This window comes from Podarcis cretensis, assembly GCF_951804945.1.
Source record: "Podarcis cretensis genome assembly, chromosome: 13".
NCBI lineage: Eukaryota > Metazoa > Chordata > Lepidosauria > Squamata > Lacertidae > Podarcis > Podarcis cretensis.
In genome coordinates, this window is record NC_137182.1 from 15,112,998 (window position 1) to 15,135,817 (window position 22,820).

Sequence of the window (22,820 nt, forward strand, 5' to 3'; positions counted from 1 at the left end):
TTTGTACTGCGGCTGTATCCAATATCAGTGCCCAGTCGAGGCACATGGGGTCACAGTGCCATCCTCAGGCATTCCAGAGGTTTAACCAATGCTTTATTATTTGTGGTCTCCCCCACCGCTTTCTTCAAGGTTTGCCATTTCACTTACTTTCTGCACTGCAGAATAAACTTTGAAGCTCATACTAAGACAGGCATGTCCAAAGTACCTTTCGGGGACCTGATCCAGTTAATTTTTTTTCCTGGGGTAAAATCCCCCCAAAAGATCAACAACTTAAATCCTAAAAAAAAAAAAACCCCAACCCAACAACTTTGGGGTAAAATTGTAAAGAAAGCTCAACAACTTCAAAACTTCAATCCTAAAAAGCGCCCAACAACTTTGGGGTAAAATCGTAGAAAAGAGCTCAAAACTTCAATCCTGAAAAAAGGTCAATGACGTTGGTCAGCCCTCATGCATGTTCACTTCATCAAATCTGGCCCTCTTTGGAAAAAAGTTTGGGCACCCCTGCTCCAAGAGGAAGGCTGAGAATCTCATTTTGGACTCTTCATCAAACTGCAAATCCTAGGCTTACTGGATATGGTGGGCAGTCTAACTGGTGCACAGTACTGTATACAGATGTCAAATGCTTTTATGCTTGACAGTCGTTCCTGAAATATGTTTTAATTAAGCTGCAGAGGAATTCCTATGCAAAAACCTAAGCTTAGGGCCATTAGGGAACAATACAGGGCCATTAGCCTTGAGTGCTCACTGGAAGGACAGATCTTGAAGCTGAGGCTCCAATACTTTGGCCACCTCATGAGAAGAGAAGACTGCCTGGAAAAGACCCGGATGTTGGGAAAGGTTGAGGGCACAAGAAGGGGACGACAGAGGACGAGATGGTTGGGCAGTGTTCTCGAAGCTACCAGCTTGAGTCTGACCAAACTGCGGGAGGCAGTGGAAGACAGGAGTGCCTGGTGTGCTCTGGTCCATGGGGTCACGAAGAGTCGGACACAACTAAACAACAACAACAACAACAACACAGGGCCATTAAGGGTCATTGGCAAGACAAGAGAACTGTCCTTCCCTCTTGCCCTGAAGTGTGAACAGAGATTGGGGGTTTTAAATGCTTCTTTCTCCTTCACCTTTGCTGTTGACACTTGCCACTGCATCTGAGTGACAAGACCCAGGTTGTGGACCTTCAAAAAGTTGGCATGCGGGCTTCAAGTTGTTCCTTAAAATATAACTGATTACAGTGGTACCTCAGATTAAGTACAGTGGTACCTCGGGTTACATATGCTTCAGGTTACACACTCCGCTAACCCAGAAATAGTGCTTCAGGTTAAGAACTTTGCTTCAGGATGAGAACAGAGACCGCATGGCGGCGCGGCGGCAGCAGGAGGCCCCGTTAGCTAAAGTGGTGTTTCAGGTTAAGAACAGTTTCAGGTTAAGAACGGACCTCCGGAACGAATTAAGTACAGTGGTACCTAAGGTTACCTCAGGTTAAGTACTTAATTCGTTCCGGAGGTCTGTTCTTAACCTGAAACTGTTCTTAACCTGAAGCACCACTTTAGCTAATGGGGCCTCCCGCTGCCGCTGCGCCGCCATGCGGTCTCTGTTCTCATCCTGAAGCAAAGTTCTTAACCCGAGGTACTATTTCTGGGTTAGCAGAGTCTGTAACCTGAAGCATAGGTAACCTGAAGTGTATGTAACCCGAGGTACCACTGTATGTCATTTTATTTCAGGAACAACTTGAGGGAATTCCAGTTCAGAAAGGCTGGCATCTCTCGGGGAGACGTTTCAAATGCCTGAGTATTTTATCTATCGGCTAGAGCAGACTTCCTCAACCTCAAGCCCTCCAGGTGTTTTTGAGACTACAATTCCCATCATCCCTGACCACTGGTCCTGCCAGCTAGGGATCATGGGAGTTGTAGGCCAAAACATCTGGAGGGCCGAGGTTGAGGAAGCCTGGGCTAGAGGGCGAAATAATTCAATGAACTAGAATAACAGTTTTGGAACTGAAAGCTTGGGCTCTGCAGCGGCTCTTGCTTTTAGTACCAATGTCCATCTCTGGGATAAGTGGGGCAAATTAAGAAGATAATCTCTGAGCAGAAGAAGATAATCTCTGAGCAGAGTGCAAGGTTTACACTGACCCCAGAACCTGGTTTTTGTTTATAAATTCCAGGGCTCAGCTCTGACTCATGAGATGCCATTTAAGAAGACCAGTCACAGAGCAATGCTCTGTAGCTTTAATCACCCTTCCCACATTTGTGAATTAAACAGAAAGGGTACTCAGTCAAAAGATGTGATGTCCAGATTGAGCCCCAGCAACTCCTGCGTTAGAAATTAACTACTGGAAGGGGCAGGGGCCAGCCCTATGCACACTTACCCGGAGATAGCCAGAGATAACCTACACAATTAATAAGGGTGTTCAATTAGCTAATATATCCCACTGCAAGTTGAGACAAACACAGCACAATTTGCAGGACCAGAGTTCCTGGATCAATGCTCTTTGAAAAGAGCTCTTCTCTTGGACAAGCCAATTAGGCTAAGCTAAACAGGTGGCACTGTGGGTTAAACCACAGAGCCTAGGACATGCTGAACAGAAAGTCGGGAGTTCGAATCCCCATGACAGGATGAGCTCCCGTTGCTTGGTCCCTGCTCCTGCCAACCTAGCAGTTTGAAAGCACAAAGTGCAATAGAAAAATAGGTACTGCTCCGGCGGGAAGGTAAACGGCGTTTCCATGTGCTGCTCTGGTTCGCCAGAAGTAGTTTAGTCATGCTGGCCACATGACCCGGAAGCTGTATGCCGGCTCCCTCGGCCAATAAAGCGAGATGAGCGCTGCAATCCCACAACTGGACCTAATGGTCAGGGGTCCCTTTACCTTTACCTTAAACAGAACTCTCATAACTAGTTCAAACCCATGACGCTCCCACCGCAAGTGAACTTTAGACAAACAAGTTAATCTTCACAGCATATCCAGCGCAAGTCAAAGAGACGCTAAGAGTTGAACAAAAAGAAAGACTTTACTTTTCAGTCTTAAGATATGGCAGTTGGATGCATTTTAGTGTTTTTCCTCGTAGTATACATTAGGATTAACAGAATTCTGCAGGAATTCAAATCTTAAAATATTGGCCCTGCTTTTATTATTGGCCAGATTTTCTAAAGGTCAGGAGCAAGAGTAGATTGCACTCTTTCAAACTTAGCAAACATTGGCAGGTATGTGCGCAGCGTAGCGGGGTACACAAAAGGAGAAGGCCTTGCATCCAGCTGTTAGCATCTGCCTGAGCGGAAGTCCCAGAATTATCCCATCGATGGGTTTGGAAGCCAACCCACTTGCCCAGCCTTCAACATTCAGCGTGTGCAGTGAACGTGTAATGTGTATCTACATGAATGCCCCGAAGAGGCATTTTAGTTAATCTTTGGGCACATCACGATATACAGACAAGGCTGCCCACCCTGAGGGAGGCAGAGCAGATCATATATATATATACATATACACACAACTCATGTGCAAAGGAAATCACAGTCCGAGGTGCCCACGAGCCGGAGAGTGTGCTGGGAGATGGCAGGGGTCCAAGGTGAGCGCAGCACAGAGCGAGCTCCCTCCATGGTTGTGCTCTTCGTTTGCGATGCCACCTTTGCTCCTCGTCTTCCTCACTGCGCTGTCTTTGAAGTTTTAGGAGCCTTGATCCTTGCTACTGTGCGAAGGTTAAAAGAGGGTTCAAGTTGCCCATTGCACCAAATGCTACAGCTTGCTGACACTCACTCACACACTCACTCACTCACTCACTCACTCATATTGAAGCACACATTCATAATCTCTCTCTCTCTCTCTCTCTCTCTCTCACACACACACACACAGCCACTCACCCACCAATTGCGCAACCCTCAAACCCTGAGCCCAGATCATTTCATAACAGAACAGATAGAGATGCCCAAACAATGCTCAGGTCCCCAAAATCACACAGTCTGACAAAACATTCTTTGTGACCCGCAAACTTGCCTGCTCCTAAGATCGACCACCTTTGGTCCCATAAGAAGAACACCTTACCTGTTTTTGGATTTTAGTGTGCCAACAGTCAGTCCTCTCAGGGGGGACAAAGGAAGCTACAAATCCCAGTATCATTCCTCTAGCTGTAACCTCACGAGTGAGAAAGGAAGGAGTTTCCAACAAAAGTTAGGGGCAAGAAGGGATTTGACAGGATAGAATTGGTCCTGTTATTGTTTCATTGCCCGGCATTCCTATTTCATAAAGCTGTGGTGCTCAAATAGGAAAGGAAGGAGGATAAGGAAAGGGTACAAGGAGACAGGGGTAAGCGTGGAGTGCATCAATTATGTCTGACAGGAACGCCTTGCCATTGTAAGCTTCCAGGCAGCAAGATGGCACAGGGGGCCTTCGTTCCGCAAGAATATTGGCTCCATATAGCCATCCCCAAGCCCCCAGCTCCAAAGACAGCTGACCATTCAGAAATCCTGCTTCTTCGGATGAGGAAAATGGCTGACTGGGTCAACCGTTGTACAAGCCAGGAGGAGAGGTGTCCCATTTGGTAGAAGGCCCAGTTGGGCTTCCCCGTATTTACTCTTACACAGACGCTTGTTGGTTTTAGCAATGTAGCCTTGAAAGCATTCAAGAGTCGGGATCTGGATCCTGCTCAATCTCATCCCTCTTATTCTCTTCCTCACCCCTACCTCTTCCTCACCCCTACTGAAATCTGAAAAGGCCCTACTGAGAGACACCAGCATGAGGGTGGTCTTGCATATGGCTAGGAGGTCAGATAGTTCCTGCCCAAGACTGGCCAAATTAGATGAAATGTTGAGAGATCCACATTTGGAGTTCCCACAGGTGTTTTTTTCATGGATCCCCAAATCAGATCAGGGAAGTATTGTTGGAAGATATTTAAAACTGCAGGGGGAGCAGCACGTCCTCACGCAAGAGCCCACCTGCCATGGTACAACCCAGACACCATCTCAGTGAAGACCAGGCCTTATTCTGAACCCATTGCAGGTGTTAGCAGCCTTTTCTGCCTGCTGTTGGAGGGAGGGATCTTTGCAGAGAACTGTAGAGGATTATTAGCCTCAACGAGTTACTATTCTCTTCTTAATAGGGCTGTAATTTTCGACTGGGAGGGTTTGGCATATCATTCCCTGTTTATAAAGAGAGAGGCATTTGAGTGTGAACACTCTACAGCTGCAGTAATTTCCTTTCTACTAGGGTTGGGGACCCTGTGCCCCCTCAGCTATTGCTGGACTGCAGCTCCCATGGGTGCCAGCGAGCATGGCCAATGATGATGAACTGTAGTCCAACACCATCTGAAGGCCCCGCAGTTTCCCCACCCTGCTTTAGCCCACTATTTCCCAACTGTCTGCTAGCTGAGGTCCACTTTCTACAGTGTTGCCATTAGGTAAATTTAGGCTCCGAACTGAATGGGCGGCCCCCTTTTTATGGCAATGTGGTGAGCCAGCCCTGTTGAGTTTTGGAACCCCACCTGCTCCTTCTGCTGAGTGGAACAGTATTAAAAGTAGAGGCTGATTTCTCTCCAACATCACATGTGGGCGATGCCCCCACTCCGCCATCTTGGGGACAACCTGGCACCTCTGGTGGTGAGCTTGTGGACAATAAAAATATCAAAAAGGGATCTAGCCTCCTAGTCCACCCAGGAGTAGTTTTGTGTTGCTGTGGGAAGCACCTCTCCCGGAACCAAAAAAAAGGGGGGCGGCAGAGAATATCAGGACTACCGTGGCATTCATACATGTGAAAACGTGTGGAAGAAAACACACCCCAACTGTCCTCACACACCCCAAATGCTCGATTTCCACTCCACGGGAAAGGGAGCAGTGCGTCTTCCAGGCACAGAACTAGCTGAGGAGAGGAGCATTGCTGTGCCCCTGTGTTGCGTGGCTTTTTGGTGGATCCAACATGGTACATTCCTTGGTGGGATTAGCAAAGTGAGGCACACTTGTAGACCTGTGAAGTAGCATCCCTTTTCTGGCCCTTTTCCCCAGGAAAGGTCGCGAGAAGTCGTGACATGGTGCCCTCGGCAAGGGTCATCCGTGGGGAGCTGCTCCCATAGTGCGAGGCAGTGCAGTGTACGTTGCCCCTCCAAAGGAGGGCGCTTCTCCTGCCCATGTCCGTCCAGGAGGCAATGGAAGACTTGGTGGCTTGGGATGTTGGTTATCTGCTGACCAGGAAGAGGAAAGGAGGGCGTTTTTACCTGCCTCCCCACCCTATGGTGAGTATACAGACCCAGAGCAGCAGCACAAAGATCAGGGTTATGAGCTGGGGCTAAGCCCCTCCCGACCTGAAACACAAGAAGCAAGGGGGGGGTAATTTTAGTGGCAATGCGGAGCAGTAAAGGAATGCAAGATTGAAGTAATGGCGGTGATTCCTCAGCAAGGTTAAAAGAGCCAGATGTGTTCCCTCTCATTCATTGGTACATGATTGAAGCATCCGGAGCGGACATTCCCAAACTTATTTGGTCTACCGCCCCTTTTACAGAAAAAAATTACACAACAACCCATGGAAATCTACCTTCTTTAATTGAAGGGGTGAGGACAGTGTCGCAACTTGCCTTCCATTGGCCAACTAGGCAGGCAAGCTGCGATCCATTTCCCCAGCATCATTCCTCTAGCTGTAACCTCATGAGAAGGGAAGGAGTTTCCAGCAAAGGTTAGGGGCAAGAAGGGATTTGACAGGATAGAATTGGTCCTGTTATTGTAGTTTCACTGCTCTCCACTTTCCCAGCCTGGGTGAAGCTGAAAAGGGTTGACCCAAGCCCAGGAAAACCCCTCACCTCCAGCATGATTGCTGGATGTAGGGGAGACGTTGTCGCTATCCTGCAACAGCGCCCAACCTGGCAGTAAGCATCATTACGCAACAGATGAAACATGTACAAACAGTTTTTCAAAAATTTCCTCTTTCTTTATGCTTCCACCTCCCCCTTATTTTTATTCAACGTTTTGCACCCGAGGCTGTACTGATTTGGAGAGATGCCTGTTTATGCTGTTCTTTCTCTCTCTGCTTGCTGAACACAGAAGTCTAGGTCCCACTGTTTCATACGTTTGGGATGCGAAGGAGAGATGGGAAGGACAAGACTGTTGGCTTTGGTCTTCTTAAGCATAACACCACAACTTGTTATAGTGCAGATCTGCAGACACTGACACAGAGAATACTCTTGTGTAAGTTGGGTGCCTGCGAAAATGTCATTAATACGTAACGGAAAGCCAGCGGAGCCATTCTTAAGCTGAATGTACATTCTAATCCGTGTACAATTCAGCTTTGCTGTACAGAAACAGAACTCCCAAAGTCATTTTGAATGTCTGGCAATGCTCTGAAATGCCTTTGTGATAAATAGGAGTGGGGGTACTCACCCAGCCTGTACAAAGGGGGCCTATTTTTGACATTGGGTCACCAACGAGGGCTTCACCTAACCGCCGTTTTCATTATTCACTGCTTCCCAACCCACAATGCTGGTGCCAAGATTTTCGGGAATTCAAGTAATGCGCTCTTGTTGGGCCCTTTAACTGGGATATGCAAATTCTGGCAATTCTCACACATTTTAGATCAGTGTTTCCCAAACTTGGGTCTCCAGCTGTTTTTGGACTACAATTCCCATCATCCCTGACCACTGGTCTTGCTAGCTAGGGATGATGGGAGTTGTAGTCCAAAAACAGCTGGAGAAAGTGAAAATAGTGGAAGTGTCAGGGCAATGGGCCCCTCTGCCGGTTTGGTGATACCAGCAAATATTAGATTTTGCCATGATAAGGGGGCAGGGGTTGGCAAAGGTGACAAAGGGATTGTCTTGGGTTTTTTTATTAATGCTGTTGCCATGAGCACCATTTGCCATTTTACAAATTCAAGTTGTTTTTTTCCAATGCAGGTGTTGTGGAAATAGGAAGTTATATTGTACCATGTAGTTTGCTGCCACAACAGAAATTCTTCGCTTCTCCCATTATGGGCCCAAGGCAGAAAAGGACATTCATTTCAGAATTCTAAAACTGTTAGTAATTTACCACTGCAGTTAACACATTTCTAACAGAACAAGTCCATTGAACTCTGAGGGACTCAGGGATGAAAATTTGGTTCACTCTGCATTTTAATGCAAATATCACTAATTCACAGGTCCAGAAACTATGCAAACAGAAGCAGAGCTACCAAATTTGAACATTTTGCGATGCAGTTCTCCAACTAAAAAGATGTGTATATTAGGGGGCAAGTATGCATCAAATCCATATATTTTAAAAATTGCAAGCAATTTTTCCTAATTTAGCATTACATTAGACAAAATAACTTGCAAAAAATGTGTCTGTTAGGAGAAATACACGCAAAAGTTCTGACAATTTTTGAGGAAAGCTTTTTATATATATATAAAAAATCTCTAACTGAAACCAAAATGGTTTGGACTGATTTTTTAAGACTGGGAAAATGATAAACAGAAATTGAAATTGATTCATCTATACCTTAGTTCTGAATTAACATAGGATTTTATTGTTAAGCATCTACTCTTAAGCCGTTCCAATCTAATAGGTGCAATTATCTATTTTCTAACTCTATAGAAGGGGTTATTGCTGCTAGCATGCATTAAACAGAATAAAAAATTCTCAAGGGAATGTTTAATGTCTAAAATCTGCAAAAAAAAAAAAAAAAAAACCAACAACCCACACCCTAATTATTATTTTAATTTTCTGTTTTGTAATAATCTGTTGTGTATGTTGTTGGATTTAGAAACACAGAATGCAAAACAGTGAATTCAAGGTCACCACCTCCACTCCTTTGATTCACAGAAATTACGTGGGTGACACTTTGCCTAACATTTATCTCCATAGCAGACAAAGATTCACCTAATTTTCTGTGCAGGGGACTCCTGTCAACTTGAAATTTAGTTTTAAGTCCATAATCATATTCTGCTTTTAAAGTACCCCTATAAAACTGAATTTGGTATATCATTTTTTAAAAATGTACTTAACCTTTCTTTCACATATTTTATTGATTCTGTATCCGTCAGCCACAGCTATGCAACTCGCATAAAGCTCATTCCTTTGGGAACGATTGCACCCTGAATTTTGACATTTTCAAAATGTTAAATTTAGGAGAGAGATATTGTGCAGCAATTATAGCACAAAAGCGTGGAGACACACTTTGGAAGTGCTTGGGGAAATAATATATTGAAAACTCATTGCCACTGTAACCAAAGTGACAAATACAATCTGATTTGCAATCCCTAAACACAATGGGTGGATTATTATATTTTAAAAGCCCTAGATGTCCCAGGTCCTGCATATCTCACAGAACAGTCTCCTTCCACATACTCCCCTTTGCCGGCTCTGATCAGGAGAAATCATGGATAAGGAGCTCACTTTTCTTTCCTGGCAGCTGTGGTGCAGTAATCTTAGACTCTGGGCTTAACGGTCATATGGATGTGTGTGTGTGCTCTTTAGATCAGGGGTCCTCAAACTTTTCCAGCAGGGAGCTGGTTCATTGTCGGCCCAGTATACCTGAAGGAGCGTCTCCACCCCCATCGTTCTGCCTGGATGCTGAGGTCCAGCGCCGAGGGCCTTCTGGCGGTTCCCTCATTGCGAGAAGCAAAGCTACAGGGAACCAGGCAGCGGGCCTTCTTGGTAGTGGCGCCCGCCCTGTGGAACGCCCTCCCATCAGATGTCAAAGAGATAAACAACTACCTGACATTCAGAAGACATCTTAAGGCAGCCCTGTTCAGGGAAGTTTTTAATGTGTGATATCTTAGTGTATTTTTCGTCTTTGTGGAAGTCGCCCAGAGTGGCTGGGGAAACCCAGCCAGATGGGTAGGGTACAAATAATAAATTAATAATAATAATAATAATAATAATAATAATAATAATTAATTATATTGTCCCTCAGACCTTGTGGGGGCTGGACTATATTTTTGGGGGGGAAATGAACGAGGGATGAGCGGTGCGCGGAAGGGCTCCGGAGAAGGGCTGCTTTAACTGGTGGCTGCTCAAGAGGGGTACTCAGCCAACTGCAGCTCCTGTGTCTTGCGAGTGGCAGGGGCTGGCGGCAGCAGGATGATGAGTGGCGCGCAAAAGGGCTCTGGAGAGGGGCTGCTTAAAATGGCGGCCACTTGGGTGCTGCTGGCACCAACAAAGCCCAGCCCCCTTCCTCCTCTAGGCAGGGCAGGGAGAAGCCAGGGGGAGGGGGGAGGCAGCGCCCGCGCTGTGTGAGAGGGAGAGAGAGGGAAAGAACATGCACACTGGCGATCCACACGGCGATTCCCAGACCATCCACGGGCCGGATGTAGAAGGCAATAGGGCCTGATCTGGCCTGCGGACCTTAGTTTGCCAACCCATGCTTTAGATGGTAGTGTGCTTCTCTTCACTTTATTTTGGGGGCCTTTTGCAGAGTTACCGTATTTTTCGCCCCACAGGGCGCACCGGCCCATAGGGCGCACCTAGTTTTTTTGGGGGGGAAATAAAGAAAAAAAAATTAATTCCCCCCCCCCCCCCGGCGCGGAGCTGGGGCGGGGGAAGCCCGAGCTTCCCCAGCCCCTAGAACAGGCTGCTCTCTGCAAGCCGTGGGAGCCTTCCCACGGCTTGCGCAGAGCTACCCGAAGCCCGGGGCATGACTGCTCAGTGCGCCCCAGGCTTCGGGATAGAGGCAGCTCTCCGCAAGCCGTGGGAGCCCAGCAGGAACTCCCGCGGGCTCCCAAGGCTTGCGGATAGCTTCCTGAAGCCTGGAGAGCGAGAGGGGTTGGTGCATTCGCCTGCATTCGCCCCATAGGACGCACACACATTTCCCCTTCATTTTTGGAGGGGGAAAAGTGTTTCCTATAGGGCGAAAAATACAGTAGGCCTTGTTCCAAATGCACCACTACCTGGGCAGGGCTCCTGTGCATTTAATGGTCGGCATGACAGACAGATGTTCGTTCAGCAGGTGCAGTTTCACCTCTCCATGCTGAGGGCTGCACCTATTGAATTTCTGCCTGTCAATGAAGGCCTGCAAATAATAAAGGCAGCACCCTACTCAGGGCAGATGGCAGCAATCTATTCAATATCCATATAATAATAAAACTTATTTACAATGTGATATGACTACAAATTATCCCACAGGATAAAAAAATGTGCATGTTCAAAGTTTCCTGAAAGTCCTCCTTAATAATCCAACATGTGCCTTTGGGCATGTGCTATATTCATGTATATTGGCTTTGGCTCCATGATGCAAAAAAGGTGGGATAGAAATGTAAGAAAATAAATATATATAGGCTGTGGAAGAGGGAACAAGCTTTTTTTCTCATGCTCTTGAGGGTAGGACTTGAACGAATGGCTTCGAGTCACAAGAAAGAAGATTCGGACTAGACTTCAGGAAGAACTTTGATGGCTAGAGCTGTTTCACAGTGGTACAGTCTCCCTCGGGAGGTTATGGACTTAGAGGTTTTTAAGTAGTGGTTGGATGGTCATCTGTTATGGATGCTTTAGCTGAGATTTTTTCATTGCAGGGGGCTGGACTAGATAACTGCTGGGGACATAGGTAAAGGTAAAGGTAAAGGTAAAGGTAAAGGTACCCCTGCCCATACGGGCCAGTCGTGTCCGACTCTAGGGTTGCGTGCTCATCTCACTCTATATGCCGTGAGCCGGCGCCGTCCGAAGACACTTCCGGGTCACGTGGCCAGCGTGACGAAGCTGCAGCTGGCGAGCCAGGACCAGCGCAGCACACGGAAACGCCGTTACCTTCCCGCTATAAAGCGGTACCTATTTATCTACTTACACTTAAGAGTGCTTTCAAACTGCTAGGTGGGCAGGAGCTGGGACCGAAAGACAGGAGCTCACCCCACCGCGGGGATTCGAACCGCCGACCATACACTCAGCAAGTCCTAGGCACTGAGGTTTTACCCACAGCGCCACCCACGTCCCTTCACCCGCTGGGGACATAGAATCATATAATTCCTCCAACTCTATGATTCTATGAAAGGAATGAACTTTGCATGTGTCCATAGGTGCGTTCCTCTTTTTACTACTTGACACGTTCCATGATTGAGTGCTAGCAGTTGAAACAAGAGCCGCATTGCCACAACGTATAACATGGTGTTTTGGGGTTTGTTTTTTTTTACCTCTCTTTTTACTATGCTGAATGAAAAAGCACTTAATCACATCATTACCATGTTCAACCTAATATATGTGTGAATCTGTTCCAGCTCAGACTCCACCCCTAGTTCCCAAACTCCTGGCTCTCTTAAACTTCCAAAGAACAGTGAAGCCATGAAATGAGAGGAATGCCAAGGGAGATTGCCAGGTCACATTCACAAAAATAATACACAATGGATGGACAGCAGCAGATAAGCATGGATGTGTCTCTCATAGCACACAGCAGGGGCAGATCTCTTCTCCCCATTAGGGTGGTACCAGGTTCCAAGTGATATTCATGGTTTTTGGAAAGGGAAATCACTGAGTGGCCAAATGCGAGAGCATGTTCCTATGTGAATGTTAATGGGCGAGGTAATCATACTGATTTAAAAGAAGACCTTCTTTGGCTATCGCCGGCTTTTTGTGATATGTTCAAAGGTCCAAATTTGCCACCTGCCGTGGTAGGGAATGTTAATGAGCACTTAGCCATCAGTCCTTGTAATGCCTGAATACTGCAACTTAGGGTCCAGTTCTGCATACTGCTCCATACCCCTTTGAGTGCATATGGAAAATTAGTATGTCAGGGTTAACTGTTCAAGCCAAGCCTTTCCTCTAACAACTTGTTTTTGTTTTTTTAAATGCGGGGAAATTTCCTTTTTTTTTTTTTTTTTGTATAGAGGGCATTCAATCACATTAGTCCCCTCTTGCAATTCAATATGATCATGTTACGTTACTTTCTGTGTGCAAGAACTAGGCCTTGTTTGTTGCTTATGTCTAGGTCTATGGTAAGTTATAGCATGCTACAGTGGTACCTCGGGTTAAGTATTTAATTTGTTCCGGAGGTCAGTTCTTAACCTGAAACTGTTCTTAACCTGAAGCACCACTTTAGCTAATGGGGCCTACTGCTGCCGCCGCGCCACCAGAGCACGATTTCTGTTCTTATCCTGAAGCAAAGTTCTTAACCTGAAGCACTATTTCTGGGTTAGTGGAGCCTGTAACCTGAAGCGTATGTAACCCACGGTACCACTGTACAACTTTACAAACGAATCTGCTGAAAGACCTCCTGGCTGGACCAGGTGGTGTATTTTGTTGCGATGAAGTTTTTCTAACTGTGTGGCTCCTGACAAGACCCATATTTATGTAAGGTTTACATTCTATACACGGCAGGCAGAGAAGTCCGAGCCGTATACAGAATCTTTAGGCTAACTCACAGCCAATGTCCATACAGCTGCACACAAGTAAACCCAGCACCTGTGAGTTAAGATGTTCCTTTTTCAAAAAATGGCAGCAAAGAATTGCTTGAGTGGGTCCTCTCTACTCTGGCTGCACTCAACACAGGCTGCATTCAAACTGTAACTTTAAAACACCCTAGAAGTACATTTTCCCCCATTTAAGAATTCTAGGTACTATAATTTACCCCTCACAGAGTTACAATTTCTAGCAACCCTTAACAGACTAGTGCCCAGATTTCTTTCAGGGGAAGAATATGCTTGAAAGGTATAGCATGTGCAAATTCGGTTGTATGCTTTTATCATTCCCCCAACCTCATCCCTATAAAAGCAGCCACTTGAGAACAGGAGTTTTAAGGGTTGCCTTAATGGATCTTCTTAACTGGCCGTTTTCCCATTCAAAATGGCCCTCCCCTGGCTGTTTTTGCCACACAGAAAGGAAAGGACTTCCCTTACAAGTGGAAACATACCAGAGGCACAGGAAGCAATGTTGAGCAAAAAAGCACCTGAGCAGTTTCCTTCCCACAATGTTGCAGCCTCCAGGGCTACTCTGGGTCAGAAACTACCACTGAAATACTACTAGTGGAGCATTACATGTTATGGGGGCCTCAGTTCAAACCGAATGCTTCATGTATTGAGGGAGGGGGACACGCAAAAGGCCCTGGTCCCCATATCCCATAGGTAATTATATACTCGGGGCAGGTGTGTATGCACAAACACAAGTATCTCTATGGGTAGTAAAACGTGTGTGACGTTCATTGCTACAGCATTGGGCCTCGGGGCCCATGGGTTTAAATCTATACTACTCACAGACCACTTTAGTCAAGTTGCACTCTCTGGGCCTCAGTTTCTCCAGAAATAATGGTTTATCTTGTAGGTTTCTTGGGCGGGTTTAATACATCTCAGGGCTGCAAATACTCGTTATAATATGCGAGGGCCTGTATGTGTGCTAAAATATGGCGCATATCCTTTCATTTAACAGAATGGGGGGAGCACAGAAAATACAGCGATTGGTTTACATGTAATGGTGAGGTGGAGAGGTCAACACAGGGTTTCCTGAAAGTAGAGCCTTTTCTTCCATGTCAGAACAAACACAGTTCATGATAAATACCTGCTTTCACCATGAGGGCCCGCTCAAAATGAGAACTCCTCACAGTGAAACCAAGGGGGATAAAATCCTCTCATGGAGACTTTACCACATCACATAAGAAAAGGTAACATGTCAAAACGTGGGCCTTAGAGACCAAGGGCCAAGGTTAACATCAAGCACCTCATCATTATCATCCAATATTTGAGAGCAGGGCCTGTTGCTGTCTTAGATGGCTGAATCTTTACAATCTGGGGAGAAGAAGCCCAGATGCCTTTTGCTTATTGCCCGCAAGCCAACTAAGGAATGGAGAGCAAAGCGTTGCTGATGCCGGCACTGATGGATGCGTGGAGAGAAGCGATGGCGCAGATGAGATCTTCTTGGTCGAGAGGGGCCTCCGCCAGGGAGCTGGTTCAGCCACCCACATGATCATTGAAAGCAGGGAGTGCGGGATGAAGGCGATGCGGAGGATGGGATGGAGGGGATGAGCGATGAAGCGGGTGGCGGCAAGGGGTAGTGCTTAGATGCCCTGCTGAGCCGGATCATACCTTCCTCTGCGAATGTTCCTTTGCAAGCCGAGGAGAGAGAAGGAAAGAGAGAGAGGGGGACGGGGGTTAGCAGGTAACTTCAGCTGGGTACACCTTGGCCTAACTGCCTCAAGTCTTTGTGCCGCATGCCATGGTCGGTAATGCAAAACCCAGCCACGCATGCAACATCTTCCTTACCATCCAGGACAGCTTTGGTGCAGAGATCTACCACCACTATTCTTCTTAGCTGACATAGCTCCTGTCGGAACTTTAAAAGGGCCTTGGGAAGTCCAAGAAAGGAGGAACAGATTCGCCGGGATCTCCCTTGCGGCACACAAGTTAGTCGCACAAGGGCCTCAAGTACAAAGTCTATGTTTGAGCTGAATTTCTAATATTGGGTATGAGCTTCTTAAAGCATGTTTCTAGCCCTCAGCAGCAAATTAAAGGAGCATCTTAAAAACAGGTAGCAATTGGAGAACAGAAGAAATGTGGTCAAAGCTGACACTATATTAAGGAGAGGGGATTTCCCACACAGCAAAGGTTTTATGGTTTCCTTCAGCCTCGTGCTATTGGGCCCTCTGCTGAGTCACACCTTTTTCATTTTCTTACCACCTTCACCCCATAGTTCTAGTAAGGAAAGAATCCAAATTTGACCACCAACCCTTTCCTAAAAGCACATTTTGATCATCTCATGGCATATTCTCCTTTAAAAAAAGAAAAACTCCGAAAAAGAACAATTCAAAACGCTTGAGAAGTATATAACTGAGGAATGTGTTAGGGAGAGACTTGAAGATGCTCGTAATTCCAGAGAAGAAATTGCAGACCTGGAAAGAAGGTGGTCAGCTATTTTAGCTAGAAACCAGAGGGCCAAGAGGGTGTTCCACCCCTCCCCATTCTCTCCCTCATCCCAGCGTCCAGAACAGCAGTTTGGCTGGGTCTGTTGTGCCTTGCTTTCCAATGCAGTAGTGTAGACAGGCAGGCGCATACAACATACAAATACCAGCAATTATTTTTGAGGGTGGGGGAGATTTGGGGTGGGGGTTTGAGTGGGTTACAGTTCACTTTGTAGGAGCCAACTCTGAGGTCCCTGCAGCTCGTGCTTAGTAGAGGATGGCACCTGCCACAAGTTTCCGGACTCCATTGTCCCCCACCCCACCTCCATGCCAACATCCCCTCCCTCCAGCCACCATCTCCTTAAAGCCAGTATTTTGAGTCATGCCACTGTTATTTCAGACACTCCTCTTTCACTCATGCAAGTGTCAGTCCATGCAGAACATCAAACAGGGAGCCTGGTGTGGATCAGAGAGGAAGAGTGTGACTCCCCAAGACATTCTTTGTTTACCCCAACACCACCACCAGCCCCCCCATCAGCCCGCCTCCTGAATGCTGCCATTAACCCCCAGTCCCCAATGGTGAATAACTGCCTCCCCCCAAACAGCCCCACCCTCCCAAAGCAGACAGTGATCTGTAGCTAAGCCCATATCTAGATGATCTAACGACAAGTGACCCTTCTACCCAAAGCAAAACCGCAGGGTGCTGGACCCTCAAATTTCTCCCTGCAGGTCAACTGGGTGAAAAAGCCCAGTTTGTTAGGTGAGAGGCCAATGGACAGAGGTTAAAGAGGATGCAAAGGCCCCAATGCAAAGCAACGCAGGTGGCAGTTCAAGGTGTGCAGGTACATACACTCCTAAGACAGATTTTTAAGAACTGGGGTGGGAGATGACAGCACTAACAGTCCTCCCAAACTCCTACAAGCCACATGTTCATGCGGGGGCAGGACACAGATCCTGCTCCAGCTGCTGTAAGTATAGGAAAACTGCCTGAAATGGTACAGGAGGGAAAGCTAATGGCATATCAAAACCTGCAATTGTACCAGTGTACCCCAGCCTGGTCACCGATTCCATTTGAAAGCTCCCTAAGACCAATTCATATTCTGCCTTTACAGGTGGCAAAGTAACACCGGAAAGGAATTTTAACACATCATACATGGTGAACGTTTTGTTCTGGTGTGCCCCCATGCACCAGGAGCTGGGCTTCACCACATCAGTTTGCCCCTATCCCCACCACTCCCAGTGTGGCTCTCAACACAAGAGGGTGCCTTCCGTTCTCCATAACATGCGCCGTGCAAAATGCATTGAGGGTTAAAGAGTAAGCCTGAGAAGTGGGCTCAGGAGCAGACCTGAAACGCTCTCTAAAGTTGTGGCCACATCTGGGCTGGAGGTGGAGTCAAAAAGGCCTCCATCAATTGATATTCTCCGAGGCTTGGTGCCTCTCTCTGCTTTCCCTAAGCCTGCAGCCCAGGCTTGTCACATTTCCCTGCTGCAGCCAACCCCTATCTGTCTGAGGGTGGATACAGACTACCAGTCGGCACCCCATTTTGCATGGCAATAAGCCCCATGTGCAAACCTTCCTTTGCCACCCTTCCCCTTGCACCGATGGCTACTTCCTGGGATGGCTGAGGAGTCTCCTGAAGGGCAGGGGAGGAATCTTAACCAGGCTTTCAAATCAATCCCCGGCTCCTCCTTTTCTGACTGAAGGTTCTGCAGAGAAGGAACTGGCCACAGGGTGTCGATCCATCAGGTAAGACCGATCCCTGTCTCCAGTCCAGGCAGATGTCCGGACCACCCCCAGGAACGCCCCGCATGCCTTCCCTACACTACCAAGTGAAGGAGTTAGCAAGCGGCCTTTCCACGACAACATCACCGGAAAACCGTGGTCGTATGAATCCACCCTGAGAAAAATGGCAAAAGCTGAACTTGGTAGGGGGGTGGGACATGCCTCAGCTCAACGCCCCCCCCCTTCCCCAGAGCTGAGTGCAGGCACCAAAGGAGCTCACTGCAAAGGGCACCTGGAGCAGAACATGCGAGAGAGCTCCCCCTCCAGGCAATACAGTGCAGGGGCGCACTATTTGAACGGCACAGCATGCGCAAGTCGACGCTGCTTACTTAAATCCCCATCCGGTGCCGCCCAGAACGATAGCCGCCACCAGGATTGCTCCAGCGATGGAGCCAATGATGATGTTGGTTCCGCTGGGACCTGCAGAGGAAGAGGGGACAGAAAATATATATACGTATTGTGAGGTTACAACCATAGGTGAATAGCAGAACGTTTGCTTTGCCTGTAGAAGGTCCCCTCCTTCCACGGGTAAACAATAGAAAGTGTCCTTTCATACTGCATCACAGTGTGGTATGCTAGTTTGACATCATCTGATAGGAAGTGCCTACAGAGGGTGGTGAATACAGCACAAGATATTATGGGCTGTCCCGTGAATCCACTGGATGAAATAGCGGAAGAACGTTGCCTCAGGAGAGTGAGGAAAATTCTCAGGGATGATTCACACCCTGGCCGGCACTTTCTTGATCTCCTGCCCTCAGGCAGAAGATATAGAAGCATGACTAGTCGCAGCAACAGGGTAAAGAACAGCTTCTATCCGTGGGCTGTTAGGCTGCTGAATGAAAAGATAACAACAGGGCAACTGACTTTCGGGTTTGGTGGGTGTGCGTCAGTAAATGAGGGGAATTAAAACTAAGAGAGCCGAGTGGGGGGTGCTCGTGTAATCTCACTATTAACAAGTTGTACAAGTGACAATAAAGTATTTCAATTTCAATATGTACTCAGATTTCTCCCAAAGGTTTGATGTTTTTGTATTCCTCCCTTAATTTAGTAAAAGGTAAAGGTACCCCTGCCCGTACGGGCCAGTCTTGACAGACTCTGGGGTTGTGCGCCCATCTCACTTAAGAGGCCAGGGGCCAGCGCTGTCCGGAGACACTTCCGGGTCACGTGGCCAGCGTGACATCGCTGCTCTGGCCAGAGCCAGAGCCAGAGCCAGAGCCGCACACGGAAACGCCATTTTCCTTCCCGCTGGTAAGCGGTCCCTATTTATCTACTTGCACCCGGAGGTGCTTTCAAACTGCTAGGTTGGCAGGCGCTGGGACCGAGCAGCGGGAGCGCACCCCGCCGCAGGGATTCGAACCACCGACCTTTCGATCAGCAAGTCCTAGGCGCTGAGGCTTTAACCCACAGCGCCACCTGCGTCCCCTAATTTAGAATGTGATAAATAAAACAAGGCATGTGGAAGCCAACAGCAGATTGGAGAAAGGGCTTTGGGATCTTCAGAGGGAACACAGAGGAGGGTCTCTGCTACGACCTCATGTTGGTATAAGGACCACCACATTTGCAGTTTTGATTTGGAAGTGCGTGAAATAAGGTTCTGGTCACCTTTAAGAGAATCTTGACATGCAAACTTACCCTTGTACTTTTCTGTCTCCCCTGTGGGCTTCGGATCTGGGATGGGGTCATAGACACTGCAGTCCTTTCCTGTCCAATCAGGATAGCAGATGCATTGGCCCTCATTGCTGCAGACCTATAACCAACAAAGAAGCTGCATGCTTTGGTCCTTGAAAATGTTCCTCTGATATTTGGTTAGTATCCTAAAAATGTCCACTTGGGCTGCTTTTGGAAGAAACAAGTTGCTTTCCCCTATGGTGGCGTGGACACAATTACAAGATGAAATGGGAAAAACAAATTTAAATCCCCCAACCACATTAAAAAAGAAGCCAAAGCATTGTTTTCTAGCCTTTTCCCCCCATGGCGGGCAGAGACCATTTCTGAATGAGATTATTCTCAAAGAAATTAAATGCATCCATCACTTTCGATTTTGCCATCACGTAATATACCATATTATGTTCATAGAACATAATTATTAAATGTATGGACTGGGTCATGATGACATCCATTTTGATCCATACTTTCCAACTTCAGAAAAGACTAAAGGAGGCTCCCTCTCAACCCTCCAGTTTCAAAACCATTGTCCCCAAGACTTGGCCCCTGGAGGAAATAAAGCCAAGGAAACTGGAGCAGACGGCTCAATATTTGCATCTGTGCAGACCGTACTGCTAAGCATATGCTAAGAGCAAGGCACTTGTTCACAAGTTGTACCCCGTGGTCAAAGCAGATCTGGCCACCCCAGCTGCCTGGACAGGTGCTGAAGTTAAAGGCGGATACAGGAAGGCATTTGTGGTCAAGACACAGCATGCTGGGTCCACAGGGCGTCCCGTCTTCCACGTAGCTCACATCCGTGCCATCCACAAGCTGCACGTGGCCACCCCTAGGAGAGAAAAAGAATAGTTCCACTGTGTGGCTGGAATACTTCATTGCTCCCACACATGAAAGAGACAAGGCTCTATAGTTACAATGCTGGTGGAGATAATGGGGGAGGGAGAGGGGCCTACCAGCAACTTCTTTTGACAATTCTTGTTGCTGCATCTCATGATGTACTGTGAGAGACACCTGCAATCCACATGGAAGTTGTGGCGGTGTGCCTGCAGGACTCTGCCAGCCAGACTTTGCTAATTTGCTGAGAAAAGAACACCCGGGGAGGAAGTACCTAACCCTCCCCCCACCCGCTGCGGATGGATCTAGATTGTGAGGCTCCACTAACCTGCAGTCAACATAACGCTTCTGGTGATAGAAAGTCATGGTGGTGATCTCACCAAGAAGTTCACCCATACGCGGAGAACCTGTCACGTTGGCGCAGAGGAGGTATCCACACAACACGTCTCTGAGTGCAGGAGGAGGAGAAAGAACCAGATAAGCTACGAAAAGAAGGGGTTTTGCACCAGCTTGGCGGCTGCGGTAGTGTGGTGGTCTGGTGCAGTGCATTGTGGGAAGGGGACACAGTACACTCTGGGAAAGGGCGAAATCTGAGATTACTCACTGCTTGATGCAGGGCACCCAGCGGTTCCCCTCGCGCCCGCAGTTCCCTCGCTCAGTGCCTTCAACATTCAGCTTCTCATAGCAAAACCTTTCAGCTGAAGCTTGAGTCCCAGGGAGGAAAAGAAGAGGGAGGTAAGACATACCAGAGAACGTAACACACATAGACTCCATACTTCCCCGACCCAGCATTACATTCTCTACAGAGCTACTCTTCTGAACAGCTGCTCATCAGGACTTCTAGCGGAAAGCCAAAAACCCTGGGGGGGTTTTGCTCCAAAAAGATTTTGCAAGGAAGGGTGTAATTCCACCATTGGTCTGAAGGTGGTGCTGGTGCCTTCAGATGACCGGCAGTTTGCAGTACAGTACTCATTTCTTACTGGGAAGATCACCATAGACCCAGCCCTTGGAACACAACTTTTTACCAAACTCAAAGCTTGTGAGGCCCTGGGGTTTATATTACCCGTCCAAAAATGTTGCTAGTATCATAAAATCCCAATGTAACAACAGCAGGACAAATGCAAAGCAGGTTGGGTATCTGGGGTTTTAGTTTTACACTCAGAGAGGTAACTGAATAATATTCATAACTGAATAGTCCACAGTTTAACTGGATTATGACAGTATATTTTGCTGCCACTATTGCGGTGACTGAGGTCAAGATGCTGCTTTCTTCACTCTGCCCTTCTCCACTTTCACAATTTGGAAAAGCAGGGTGCATGCACACTTATTCAAGATACCACACGAAAGCTCATACCAATAACAAACTTAGTTGGTCTCTAAGGTGCTACTGGAAGGAATTTTTTTATTTTGTTTCGACGTTCCTCTTTGTTACAAACCCAGAATCATCTATCCCTACCTTGAAAGTTATCATCAATGATTTTGGACACCTCTTAGGATACAGTGGTGCCCTGCAAGACGAATGCCTCGCAAGACGAAAAACCCGCTAGACGAAAGGGTTTTCCGTTTTTCGAGGTGCTTCGCAAGACGAATTTCCCTATGGGCTTGCTTCGCAAGACGAAAACGTCTTGCGAGTCTTGCGAGTTTTTTCCCTTCCCCCCCTTTTTCTAAGCCGCTAAGCCGCAAATAGCCGCTTAGCCGCTAATAGCGCTAATCCGCTAAGCCGCTAATAGGGATGCTTCGCAAGACGAAAAAACCGCTAGATGAAGAGACTCGCGGAACGGATTATTTTCATCTTGCGAGGCACCACTGTATAGCACTTACTGGTCTAAATCAACAGCTTGGGTCATTCAGGGGCATTTGTTCCTCAGGCACCTCTGCATGTGGTGAACTGTGATCTGGATTGCAAGTGTTACCCTAAATGAGGCTGCTGGTGGATAGGTCTGCAATCGGACAAGGAGCTGGACTATGGTATACCGAGCTTGCAAGTCCATTGGAGGCCTTCTAAGGACATCTTGGTACAAAGCTTTGTTGCAAGTCAGTGCCAGTTTCAGAGAGCATCCAACTTAAGCAACCCAGACTGTTAACTACAAATTAAGCCCCTCTTACATCGTGCCAAACAAGAACAGCATGTCTGGTCTTTAGCTGTGGTGTAGCCCTGACTATTTCATTAGACTAATGTTGTGAAATGCTGCAAGCCCTTGCCCTCTGCTCGTGACTTGGCACTGGAAAAATCAGGATACAAGATGGAATACAGGATACAAGAAAGAGATTGGCTGGGTATCACTGAGAAACTAGCCTATAGATGGACGAGTTTGAAGACACTCTCTCTCTCTCTGTCTGTCTCGCAATTAAATTTTGCATGTTAGCATCTCTTGGGGAGGCAATGACAGGGAAGGCTGAAGATATTGCTATCTGTTCATCAGTGATTTGCTGGTGCTGAACCCTCATCAGCCTTTTAGCCCTTGGCATGGCCGCAGGATCATCTTATGTTGTCCCTCATTGACTCAAGCCATTAACCACCTCCAGCTGAGATTGCTGGGTCTATATCCTCCTGGGTAGAACTCAAAGAATATGCCTCTCACCCTAGTTTTCCCCCACTGCCAGCAAAAGAGAGCAGTGGGGCAACAGAGTGAGTATCAACATGAGAGGTGATACAGCTGTGTACATCCTCCTTGCCCTGCTCCTTTTAAAGCCACAGGAAGAGCCTTCAGGAAGAGCACCTGCTGGGGTTATGCAGGGAGGGTGGCTGTTCTGTTCTGTCTTCCCAAAGCTGCGTATTGCTGTCACTTACAGAG

The 22,820-nt window shown here is 47.3% G+C and overlaps 1 protein-coding gene across 6 annotated transcripts in view; it reads right to left on the minus strand.

Moving 5' to 3' along the window:
- Positions 1-2,981: 2,981 nt before the first annotated feature.
- ADAM11 (ADAM metallopeptidase domain 11) overlaps positions 2,982-22,820 on the minus strand; it is a gene marked incomplete at its 3' end in the record, with an annotated part of 75,345 nt that continues 55,506 nt past the window's right edge. For 2 of the 6 annotated variants that reach the window (XM_079949474.1, XM_079949478.1), the window contains 6 exons: positions 20,630-20,729; positions 20,354-20,473; positions 19,852-20,020; positions 19,162-19,276; positions 17,859-17,949; positions 13,135-14,952 (listed from right to left, as the gene is read on the minus strand). In XM_079949474.1, the coding sequence (XP_079805600.1) occupies positions 14,907-14,952; positions 17,859-17,949; positions 19,162-19,276; positions 19,852-20,020; positions 20,354-20,473; positions 20,630-20,729 (641 nt within the window). Of the gene's footprint in view, positions 3,676-5,755; positions 6,277-13,134; positions 14,953-17,854; positions 17,950-19,161; positions 19,277-19,851; positions 20,021-20,353; positions 20,474-20,629; positions 20,730-22,820 lie in introns of those variants that run through there. The other 4 variants (XR_013832414.1, XM_079949476.1, XM_079949475.1 and 1 more) reach the window with 4 other exon arrangements.